We start from the raw sequence: 12,601 nt of genomic DNA, 5'->3' as shown, positions 1-12,601 counted from the left end.
GGATACTGATTAAGTTCTTTTTTCTCTTTTTCATGGTTTGACCTCTAACTCAGCTCAAGGTCAAACTTAGACGGTCCGCGATTGAAGCCCGAGGTCCCGTAGTGAAGCCTTTGCTTCAAAACATGCAACTGAAAAGTGACAGCAAAAATATACTATATATAAAAATTTTCCCCTCACATATGCGCCTTCCATGTATATCGGGGAACCTCTGCTGCTGCAGTAGAGATGAATCTGCAAAACGGAGTGCTTCTGGCATTGCAGTGCAAAAAGGAAAAAGCAGTCCAAGAAACCCTAGGGTTCCCCAAAATCCACCCCTTGAATAAAGGCAGACAAGACGTGCACTACTACTGCACAGTCCTGTCCTGTGTTCAGTCCCGTGTTCTGTGTACAGTCCTGTGTCCTGTGTACAGTGCTCTGTCCTGTACATAGTCCTACGTACATTACACTAGTTACATTACGTTACGTACATTATGTACGTAATGTACATTACGTACATACATTACGTACAGTACACTAGTCCTGTGCACTAGTCCTGCACACTTGTCCTGTAGAGGACTGTACAGAAGAGAGGCAAGCAGGACATGCACTATTTTTTTATGGGGCTAGAACATGTTAAACCTGCTCTTCTTCTGTCTATTGTTCAGTTCTGGTTAACATGCTCCAGGTATCCATGGTGCATATAAATGAAGGTTAAACTGCGATGTTTCAACTACACACTGATATCAAGACGTTAGCACTTTCACTTTTATAACGAAGCATGCGTCACAGCCAAGAGTCAGGGCTTTGGCAAAGCCATCAACAGCCTCAACCTATATTTATATTTCCGCGTCATCTTGCGCAATGTTACAATGTGTCAGTGTAAACAAGTGCTCATGCCATGAGGGCATATCAGAGTCCACGGTAGTAAACACCAGTTAGCTCTTTATGCAAAAAGAGAGACTTGGGGCAAATTTGTCCAAGTACTGTAGAGAAGGAAAAGTGGCTGCCCACGTCTTGACATAAATATAGTACACTCTCGTCTCTGCCAGGGGGAAGCGCTCATCGTGACTCAAAGCTCCACTTCTTCGCTGGCCCACCGAGGACTGTGGAATGAAATTTGTTTCAAGTTTCTCGCTCCTATGTTGACGTCGCACTGCTGGTGGAGAGCAGAGCACGGACTTCATCCAACAGGCTGGACAGAAGCTGAGAGTTCGTGCTCTTACCATCCACAAGCACTCTGTTGGGGTTCTGAAACAGAGACCAGAAGGCAACTTTCATTGCAGTACAGCACTTCATTATATGGGTTAATTACATCCTAGGTGAAATAGAAATGGGCTTCAGCAGGGCATATAACGCAAAGACAAGATAACCGCTAGTCCTTAAGGGTAAACGAGCGGATTCCAAGAGAAGGCAAGCTTAGCAGGGGGCTGCAGAAAGTTAGGTGGGCGGATGAGATTAAGAAGTTTGCGGGGATACGGTAGCCGCAGCTGGCAAAGGACAGGGTTAATTGGAGAGCCTTTACCCTGCAGTGGGCATAGTCAGGCTGATGATGATGATGATTAAGCGAGAAAACTGCACAAATTGCATAAACTCGGTTAAGAGTAATTCTCAGATAAGATGAACAATGCGAGACGGTTTAGTTGGTTGTCCACAAGATTCAATGTAAAAGAAAAAAAAACAACACTTAAGACAAACTGCTTCGTGTGTACTTTGGTTAATACAACTTTTGCACAGACTTGGTCTGCAACAACTGAAATAGCCCTATGAATACTGCCACCAGTAATCTATGAACGGAACTAGATCCACTAGAGCTACTGACGGAGGATGCGTGATCCTCAGGCTTTTTCAAGAGACCGTTCAAGCCTCCAACGAACTATTTCTTTGGGCAATCCATTTCAAGCAATAAGAGTAAATAATGCTTCAAAGTGTCCTGCAATTTAACTGAACGAAAAATGCATGCAGTGTTGACACTGCCAACTTTTCAAGGCCAGCACACAGTGCATTGTGAAGCCTCTGCTTGCAAGATGGCTCTTCCCACTCACCATGTGCTTGACCAGAAGGCAGATGTGGTCATCCTGGATGGACCGGCTGTACAAGGAAGCACTCAGGCCAACTTGCTCCACCACTGAAAAGAGTGCGTAACCACATTTGTACACCGAACTGTACTTCCAGCCATGCACAGCTCAACCAATAGACTATTTTGTTTGCAATCTGCAAGCAAGCACAACTTACAAGCCATGCTCAAAAAACTCAAAGATAAAAGCTAAGCAAACAATCTGTCACCAATGAATTATGTGTGAATAGAGAATATCACTACTTCCATTGCCTTTTTATGTCAATGGCGAAAGCAACACAAGCGTTACTTTTGTCTTGCTACTGGTCACCTGTTCATTAAACAATTGCCACACCACCACAACCTACTAACTCTGAACAGCTAATGATATGCGGTGTGCGCTACGCACTGATGCTGTCAGACATGTAGTGGTGGAATGAGAGTACTATGTACTTGAATAGTAACTGTATTTACTCGCATAATGATCGCACTTTTTTTTTTCAAAAAACTGACTAAATTTAGGGGTGCGATCATTATGCGGGGTAAATTTTTAACAAAAAATTTTTCAGCCCCCAAAACGAATAAAAGTTGCAGGTCAGACTACCCTTGTCATGAGGGCGCGCTACCCGCAGTTACGCCGCTAAACGCGGTTATCGGCTTATCGCGAATCGAGCTCGGCGATCTCAGCTTACGTCATTAACCAAGAAGATAAGAGTGCGAAAAGCACACGAGCTGGCCCGCTTCAAGAACGTACTTTCGTCGCATTAAATCATGTTCCAAGAGCAACGCATCAAAATTGGCAGTGTGCAGCATGAGCAGCGGAGTTGCGCGACGGCGCTTTTATGCAGCCTTCGATCTCGTCCGATGGCGCAGCAACAGCTACAACAGCAAGTCCCGCGGCGCTCAAGCTACGCATTTTACCACCGTTACACCGAAAACACTGAAAAACGTCCGGTCCCTGCCACATCGCTAAAGTAGGCGACAAATTCGGAACGCTCGCAGCACCAGATTCCGCGAGCTTACCGCAATGATGCCGCCCGCGAGCGCGGCGGACGACGGTGCTCTGTACTCCCTAGTCGTCGCTAAGCCTAACTTGTTTCGTATCGAAGCCACAGTGGACGGCGCTTTTGAACTGACCAATGCTATAATGAATGTTCTACTTATAGTGCTGCCTTAATGACAACCTAATTGTTTCATATTAAAAGAAATATATACGATTGATTTCAGCAACGCCTTAGCAGCGGAGCTGGCGTGCAAGCAGATCGGGTCACTCGCGCTGCAACGGCGGCAGCTGCTACGCGACTGTGAACGCAAAACTAGCTTGTATCGCAGTTATTACTCCTACCAGCAACTCGGTACAGGCCAGCGATCCTCAAAGACGATTCATTTTTGATGTTCCCGTATTCCAGGGCTTATTATTTATGAGAACAATAAAGTTTAGCCGGATCACCGCGTCACTTCGTTGCACCGCAACCCAGAACGGTGGCGAGCCTTGCGACAAGGGCGAACCGTGATTCAAGATTACCGCAGATAAGTTTGGTATCCGCGATTGCAGCATAACTGCATTTAAACTCCCGTGTGACTGCAGGTCAGCCAACAGGCGGCTGCCGCTGCAATGCTGACAGAACAAGACGGTCATCTGCACGTGCCATCTGTCAGACAGATAGCAAGTACGATCATCGTCGGCTAGACTCGACATCGTCAACAAATTGCAGCGGCAAGTTCGGGGTGCGATCATTACGCGAGTGCGATCATTATGCAAGTAAATACGGTGCCTATTTACTCAGAAATTGCACTCGCAGTGGCTTGTTCTTTCTTTTGTTCACACTGAATCAACATGTCCCGAAACTAGCGTTTTTTCCAGTTTACTAATACTTCCTTTAGTAATGCAATGCGTACAAGTGGACTTCACAGTAAACAAAAAAAAGGTGGTCGAAAGAGGATGATCCCACCTGTAAAGTGACAGTGATAGCAGATTTTGGAGAGTACATGAGAAAACTCATATTCCACGGCATCCAGAGTGAAGTTGCTCTTGGCCGTGAGCTCCCCACCGCTCAGCAGTTCTGTGAAGGTGTCCCTGCAATGACAAGTACCGTTACGGTCACATACATTTGCTGCAGGCATCCCGAGGAGACCAAACAGCCTCCAGTTGTAGTCTCGGCCTGGATACCATTACATTCTATTTGAAACAGTCGTCAGATTTCATAGCTACTGAGGCATGGCGGATTTTGCAGTTGACCAAAGGGAAAGCGGCTATTCAGCAGTCTAGAAACAGATGAAGGTGACTTCGCGGTTGACCCCAGTTGTCATCGCTCTGTTCAATCACTAACCAAGCCCTCCACATCGAAGATCGCATTGACTATGGTTATTTTATGCTGCTACTCACGAAGGTCATCAATCAATGCTACTAAATATAAGTTCTCGTGGCTATGAGGGATGCCCTAGTGGAGGGCTCCAGATTAGTTTAGACTACTCAGGATTTTTTAATGTGTCCTGACATCACGCACAGCACATGACTGCCTTTTGTGTTTCGTCTCCATTGAAACGCGGCCACCGTTGCCGGGTTTGGGTCTGGGTCCTCCGGAAAAAAAACACAGGAGACAAGAGGCTACAACTATGAAAATGCGTTCATGCTTCCATACGAGAATGGTTTATGACACTACTCATGTTTTAAATAGCCAGTCACAGTTTTATATGCGTGTTGGTAAAGAAAAATTCCCAAAGTTCTCCGACATTTACAGTTCTCATTGCAACTAAATTTCAAGACAACTGACTTCATTAAAGCAAGGCTAAATACAGCAGAACCCCACTGATGCCGTCTCGGTTCAGGCGCTCAAAATCGCAGGCAGAAAAAAAAAAACAGCTGCACGGAGCTGCACTATTTTTCTTCCCAGTTGATACGTTTCTGGACAACACGATTTTTTCGCCATTACGTTAAAATTGTCAACAAATTGTGGTCGTACGATACATTTAGCAACCAACTGCACATGTGCAAACATACAAGGGGCCGACCCTCGGGACACACAACATGAAAAGCCGGAGGAGTGCTGTGGCAGCCACCCACCGCAATGGCTTCTCTGCAGCGCCTAAGTGCAATGAGGCTGAGTATATAAAAAATAATAAAGAAATAAAGAAATCAGTGCACTGCCATACGAGCAGGCCCTTCCCACAGGAATGTGACATAAAATGGATAAACGCAATGACTTCCTTGCAGTGCCTAAGGGTAAAGGGAAGCGCATCTGAAAACTACAACGATGCGCTTACATACGAGTGCGCTGGGTCTAGGAAACATGGCATAAAGAGCAAGAATGCTGCAACAGTCAGCCAGTCTAGAGGCTTCCCGATGGTTCATTGGCACAAAGGAGTGAAGCATTTGAAAACAAAAAAGATGTAATCCCGGTTACTTCCATCACTGCCGTCAATCAATGGGATGCGTTCCGAGACTTCTCCCGAGCAAAAAAAAAGTGAGGGGCTGGGGTGGGGGAGTTAATTACGCGAGTGGGTTCATATGCGATTAAATGTGATACATCCCCCCCCATTCATTTTAACAAATGCAGCTATGAAACAGTAAAAAAATTGGCTGCACCCAAGTTTTTCGAACTTAAATAGACAGTATAGACACATGCACATTAACCCACAATTTCGAAGAGTGCCTTGCTTGCCTTTTGGACATTGTTCCTATCAAATACGATGATACTGGCAGGTGCAACTTGAAGTCCAGCTTTTCATGCGTGGAACCAGTCTCCGTCTGAAACGAACAACATCCAACAACCTTACACATGCTCTTACAGGAAAAAAGAAAACATATGACGCTGTAAGCTTGCCCCAGTTGTAAACAGTTGAATTCAGTAGAAGGGAAGCAAAATGCAAAAATATCAGTGAAGCACAGATTTACTAGTCAGCAAAAGCCTAGTCAAACAGGACATTTCACAGCCTGATGTGGCTATTGGAGAGGAGCTCGAGTAGCCAATTTCTAACATCTTGCTTGTAAAATAAAAAAAAAAGAAACGTTTGCACTATGCTGCATAATGCAAGACCCAGCGACAGCTTCCATGCTGTGCTGCATGAGCAACGAAAACAATATCAGTAAAAGAAAGCAACTAACACTAACACAAAACAGCTACACTTTCCCCCTCACAACCCTTCACTGCATGGACATCAACGCCAACAGTTCGGATCCGGGTTCGTGTCATTAACTGCTATTGCTGCAAGATAAAAAGTTGCCAGTAACCTGCAATCTCATGTGGCAGGCCTGCATTTTAACGACCCCAGATGCCATTCATGAACTGGGAAAAAGGTTCTAAGCATAGGCAGCCTCTGCTTTGAAAGAGTACAGGCAGAGAAAGGGATGGTTGAAAAGATGGCACCCTCACCACAAGCATGTAGGTGAGAGTTCCACGCAGCCGCTGGGACATGCTGACGCTGTCCACGGAGAATGCAAACTGGCCCTCGTTGGCCGTCCCTGTAGGCAGCTGGAAGGGAACCCTGGCTCCCTCGTGCAGGGTGGCCCCCACCTGAGAGAAGCAGAGAAGACACCATGCTTATTAAGCTGAAAGCCTTTAATGCCTCATCGTTGTCGACAGAAGGCTGTCAGCAGAGGTGTCACGCTTTTCGGTTGGTCGAAATGGTTATGACGTCGGAGCGTGCGGATTCGCAGAAATGAGGTCACCCACGGATGCCTGACGCCCCCTTTTGGAGCACTTGACAACTAATAAAATAGTTGTCGTCCGTTCCGACAGGGGGCGTAAGGCGTCCGTGGGTAACAGTCTCGCAGTCAATGCCAAACAGTGCGCCAGGAAAGGCTTTTGCCTTGCAGCACTTTAAGAGAGCCAAAGTGCCCCCTGAATTTTTATATTTAGGTAAGCAGCTCCTAATGAATACTGTTGGCAGTAAACTCGATATAGCTGATGATAGTGAAGCTTCTGTGGCCACGAGAGACGACCTTTAAGCTCGGGAAATGCGCAGAGCACCGGTGCTTACCCCTCGCAGCATCTTGGTGTTGAGGGTGTCCAGAATGTTGAGCTCCATCTCCTTGATTTGAAACGCGCTCTGGTTGGTGAAGATCACCGACACCACCACCTGGTCCCTCACCATGGGCAGGGTGCGGACCTCGTACGTCTGCAAAAAAGCACCGCAGCCAAAGGACTCAGCAGTAGAGAATTGTGCAAACAGCCCACCATAGACTGTTGTGTGCGAACTGCAAGCACTGTCCAAACCACACAGTTTTTGGAATTCCTTCTCTTTAAAGGGACATTTAGGACAAGTTTAAGTTGGACTGCATTGACTGATTACCGCGTTCTGATGACACACAGACTCTGCTTTTACTAAAAACTGAGCTTTTATGAGCTAGAAAAGGCCAAGAAATGAAACTTAAGTACCATCTGCACACGCCATTTTCGAAATTCTGTGGTAGTGTCAACGCGTTTTGCTTACAGACCTTTGAAGCTAGTACTGTCCCGCCATCCAGTTCTCAGCTGACATCAGGGTTTGAATCGAGTGGTGGGCGGAAAAAAATTCTACTTCTAGCTCCAATTTTCTCAGTTACCGTATTTACTCGCATAATAGGCGCACTTTTTTTCCAGAAAATCCGGCTCAAAGTTCGGGGTGCGCCTATTACGCGGGGTAAAATTTCCGGAAATTTTTCGACTCGCAAAATTGAACACACCGCGTAAACGCACCCGTGTACGGGCCGCACCCCGTTTTCGCGAAGAAAATGTTAAAAAAAAAAGATCCATGTAAGGGCCGCACCGAAACTTTCCACGACACACGCGGGAATAGCCTTCGGAATGCACGCGCCGAGGCCTCCGCGATCGGCTCCGGCTGGGCGCAACGGGCGCTTGATCGCGGAGGCCACGCACGTGCACAGGAGCTTCCAGACGCCGCCCACGAAGGGCGCCCAAGGCCAAGCTTATCATCATCATCGTTTTCCTCCGCCGCGAGCTTTCGCTATCTATATCGCCATCAGCATCTCCAGCTCGTTTTTTTTTTTGTTGTTGTTGTTGCTGTCAAGTGCCGGGATTTGCGGTAGGGCGATAGTTATCGTGGTTTATGGCTTTGCCGCGGAGCGTTGCTGTTTTAGCTCGATGGGCAAGCACCGTAACAGCTACACGGCTGGCTGGGAGTTTGCTCTCGAACACGGCAAGCGTGCGGCAGGTCGGAAAATACGACGTGGCCGAGAAGTGCGGCAGTTGCGACTGCGGCGTCCCTAATTTTCGTACGCGACTCCAAGCGCCGAGGTTTTCGCGGGCCTAAGTCGGGAACGTTTCCGGCTGGAGATGAAGCTTTCCAAACAGACGTTTAAAGTGAGCATCCCTAAAAACTGTGAGCGGCTGTTCCACGCGATGTCGTTGTACGTGCTGTGGGTCCGCAGCAGCTGCGACGGCAGCAGCACTAGTAGGGACTAGTAGTCAGTTCAGCAAAAACTTCGTTAAAATAAAGATTGGGAAGCGGGGGGTGGCGAGGCGTCGGCTTGCAATCGTGTAAATACAGTATTGATCACAGTGTCAAGTTCGGGGTGCGCCTATTATGCGCGAAAATAAAAAAATCAGATTTTTCGCGCCCAAACTAGGGGTGCGCCTATTATGCGAGTGCGCCTATTACGCGAGTAAATACGGTAATAAATTCGTCTTTTTCTGCTGAAATAATGTCCACAGAGTCACAAAATGACATATATTAGTTTCTTTACTACGAGAAAATGCATGGAGTTGTCCTCCGTGTCATTTTAAGACTGCTTCCGCCACTTGACCATTTCATAATTGCAGCACACAACTTTATCAAGAACCTCGCGAACACTATTCCGGTGCATAAAACAGCTCACTGTGCGCTTGCGTATTTTTGTACAACTCACTGAAAATAATACGACCTTAGCTCTTATTATCTGAAATGTCCTAATAGAGTAATGCATGTTTCCTTACCAGCTTGATGTTCTTGTCATCAGCAAGTGGCCGGTAGTTTGAGGCAGGCTGGAAGCATTCAAAAGCAGGCACATTAAGCACTAGAAGTCTCATCGTCCTGCCTATTTGTGTTTTCCTACACAGCTTTCTGTTCACACTACATTGCAATTAAAAGTGCTTAAGAATGGCAGTTTCCTTGGACACAAACATTCAGGCAGAACTCAGCAAACTACAGGCAAAATAGGCATCAGTGCCCAGTTGGTAAGATCACAAAACTGAACTTGACCAGTCATGCTATGCAGATATGAAATATTTCCCAGCAAGAAACTGCGATTAACAGGCAGCTCATATGAACAGCACCGCATACTGCAATCATTCAGAACCTGTAGGCCTCTTTAGGTTTATTAGTGCCCTTTCAGACCCACTTCAGCCACCAATTAAACGATGGTACAGGAAAACCTTAAAAGTGTTAAAATAAGAATTTTAAAGAAAGTTTTTTATATAACAAACAACAACAGCGTTTACTGATTTGAAAATCTTAACATGCTTTGCCTGATTGGAAGTCATGAAGTTTCCGACTAATCTTTCAGGTAAAAGGAATGGCCGAATGGCAGCAACAACAACAACAGGGAGGAGCGATACACATGTGGTTTAGGTTTACTCGGGTTTAACGTCCCAAAGTGACTCAGGCTATGAGGGACGCCGTAGTGAAGGGCTACGGAAATTTCGACCACCTGGGGTTCTTCAATGTGCACTGACATCGCAAAGTACACGGGCCTGTAGAATTTCGCCTCCATCGAAATTCGACCGCCGCGGCCGAGATCGAACCCAGGTCTTTCAGGTCAGGAGCCGAGCGCCATAACCACTGAGCCATCACTGCGGGGCCTGATACAAATGTGGCTGACTCGCAAAACTCAACACTGACAATGTTGGCAACACTGGATCCAATCAAACTGTCTACAGATATCAAAGTACTTGCAGCATAGCCACTGGATACAAATTACACAGAGGCATCAGATGCCAGAAAAACTGTACTGCTCACCGGAGGCATGCTGGGCGTCATGGGTGTCTGGGCAGTGTTGAAATTGGGCTCCTTGGACGGAGTGGTGATGCCTGGCGTCTCTTCATACTCGCGCTTGTCCTTGGGCATGTCCTGCTGAAGGAGGGTGGCCGCTCCACCCTTGGATGAGGACGACTTGGGTTTCTTCTTCTTGGCTGCCTTGCCAGACGCTTCACCCGAGTGGTGCTTCTTGCGACCGCTCCGCTGCGGAACAGTGCAGCCACAGAACGCGTACGTCAATTTTCGCCAGTTTCGTGACGCAGGACACAGAAAATGCAAAGGAAACACCCTTTCCAATACTGCTACAAGCAGTCCAAGAAGTAAACAAAAGAAAGCATAGCTGTGGGCAAACTGGTATGTTACTAGAGTGAATTGATAATTAGCCGCCAACTTTAAATGCTGCGAGTTTCGAACATTTAGAAAATTTTGACGCAGGTCAGCAAGTGCAGCATCATGAAGTGAGTTTGCTAGCAAAGTGCTAGAAGGATAGGGATGACATCAGTTCATGAAAGAAAGCACAGGTTGAACAAACATGCTAAATACAGTCCATGGCTGAATCAAATTTTTTCTGAACTCATGTCACCCTTGTTCTTCCATAAATTCCTAAGTGTGATGCTCGCAACTTTTGAGAAGGCGCAAAATATAGACACAAGCGCCACAAATGGTTATTCAGAGCCTACTATGTGCCGAAAACTGAAATATTTGTAGTGAAATTAAAAATTAAGCGTCCATTTGGTACATGAATGAGTCCCAATTCACACATGTCCTGCTTGCTAGGCTACCTCGCAGCCAGCCCTCTTCCACCTATGCTATACTTCCCCAATATGTGAAAGCTTAAAGGAAAAAGAAAAGCCCTTAACACAAGGAATATTCACAGAGAGGCCAATTCTATCTTTAAAGGGACACTGAGGAGAAATTGAAGTTGGCTTGTATCGACAGAATACCAGCTCCTGATTACAAAAACGCCACTCATACTGACAACAAAGCTCTTGTAACGTAGGAAAGAGCAAGAACCAAAATACAGGTATCGCCACCACAGGCCAAACTCGCAAGTACAAGCGTGATGACGTCATAGGACAAAACAGTGTTGCTAGAACCAATGGTTCTAGCAACTCTAGGACCCGAGAAGCCACAAATCCCTGAGGTGCAGCCAATGCATGCGCAAATGTCCTTGACCTCGCCAGATGGCGCCACGTGCCCGGCAGCTACGCGCGCTCCTGAAGCATCGGGACCAATCAGCGCCTGTTTTCCGGCGGTAGGTGGGCTCCCGGTATTCCGCTAGCGGTAACAAGGTACACGGTATTTGCGAGAACTTCGTTGACAACTTCGAGAACGAGATCCATCGTAACGCTGGCGAAACGCCAGTGCAAACGTAATAGAAGCGACTGTAGCGACGGCCGCAATAGCCGATAGATGCCTTCAACGTGCGGCCGGCGGTAGCTTTCTTTTCGCCTGCTGCTAGGCCGCACTGCTGGCGTCCAGAAATCACGGAGTCTGCGTTATGTCATGCGCACGTCATGTTTCACGTCACTTAGTCCTGTGTCGTCATAGGAGAATCCCAAGTTTGAATCAGAGCGGCGGGAAAAACTTTTTCAACTTCGAATCCAAATTTCTTAGAAATAAATGCATCTTTCGCTGCCGGCCAAGTGGCAACAAAGCCATGACATGCCGAACTATCGGATTTTAGTATAAAAAAAATATCAATAGTGCTCTCCTCAGTGTCCCTTTAATACTAACATAACCTTTGTTTGCACTGCATTTGCACTTCATCAAACAACCAAACAGAAATAGGTCGCTCTATGTTCATTCTACATCTGAGCACCAAGTTGTCTATACTCCATGTTGCTAACTTTGCACAGCTTTCATGTGCAAAGTTGAAGGTGTATTTAAGCTACAACAAAGGCCACGCAAACGATAAAAGGATCAGTAAGCGTTACAACCTTCCTGTTAGTTGCCTTACCATTTAATGGAGTCTTCATTACATCCTATCGAAGTGTGACTGATTAAGCCTGGGAGATCAGTGAGCATTTGAACACCGCAAAACCACACATAGCGAAACGCTGCCTTTCTGCAGTTAAACCCTGCTTTTTTCTATCTAGGCATACAGGAAAAGCCCAAGAAAGTTCTTGCCCAAGATAAGCCTTTCACCTGCCAATTAGGTTTGGTTTGGTTTATTGGGGTTTAACGTCCCAAACAGACTCAGGCTATGAGAGACACTGGGAGACACTGGTCTTAGTTATTTTCCTTATTTTTAGTCCAATCCTAACGAAACTGTACCACCTTGCACAGCTTTTTAAACTGATTTCAACAACGAAATTAACTTTCTTGTAAACTTGGTCAGTTCCCAAGATAATTAATTTTAATTAGTCATTCATTAGTACGTCGGTGCAAAAAAAAAATTGCTCAATAAAAAATCATTTTTAATCCATGGCTACATAGTATGGTGAGTAAAGAGTGCAATAATCAAAACTTTTTTCCATTTTACCCTAATTAGTAATTTTACAGCACTTGGAATATCAATGTTTAAGGTGTGAATGTAATGCACCGATAAACTTTGCGAAATTATAAATTTTTGATGTGTGCTTGAACAAATCTGCTTCGATTATTGCACACACT

At 46.0% G+C, this 12,601-nt stretch overlaps 1 protein-coding gene across 1 annotated transcript in view; it reads right to left on the bottom strand.

Moving 5' to 3' along the window:
* Positions 1 to 904: 904 nt before the first annotated feature.
* The window catches only part of g (adaptor-related protein complex 3, delta 1 subunit-like garnet), a 71,370-nt gene continuing 59,673 nt past the window's right edge, over positions 905 to 12,601 (bottom strand). Inside the window, exons 27-34 of the mRNA XM_089547580.1 lie at positions 9,968 to 10,189; positions 8,947 to 8,994; positions 7,013 to 7,150; positions 6,406 to 6,546; positions 5,695 to 5,780; positions 3,985 to 4,109; positions 2,022 to 2,104; positions 905 to 1,227 (exon numbers count right to left, since the gene is read on the bottom strand). Coding sequence (XP_089403706.1) covers positions 1,117 to 1,227; positions 2,022 to 2,104; positions 3,985 to 4,109; positions 5,695 to 5,780; positions 6,406 to 6,546; positions 7,013 to 7,150; positions 8,947 to 8,994; positions 9,968 to 10,189 — 954 coding nt within the window. The 3' untranslated portion in view covers positions 905 to 1,116. The remainder of the gene's footprint in view (positions 1,228 to 2,021; positions 2,105 to 3,984; positions 4,110 to 5,694; positions 5,781 to 6,405; positions 6,547 to 7,012; positions 7,151 to 8,946; positions 8,995 to 9,967; positions 10,190 to 12,601) is intronic.

Source organism: Amblyomma mixtum, chromosome 1, assembly GCF_055824585.1.
Source record: "Amblyomma mixtum isolate Tamu chromosome 1, ASM5582458v1, whole genome shotgun sequence".
Taxonomy (NCBI): domain Eukaryota; kingdom Metazoa; phylum Arthropoda; class Arachnida; order Ixodida; family Ixodidae; genus Amblyomma; species Amblyomma mixtum.
Note: the sequence above shows the minus strand (reverse complement) of the source record. Positions and strands in the feature narration are given on the sequence as shown.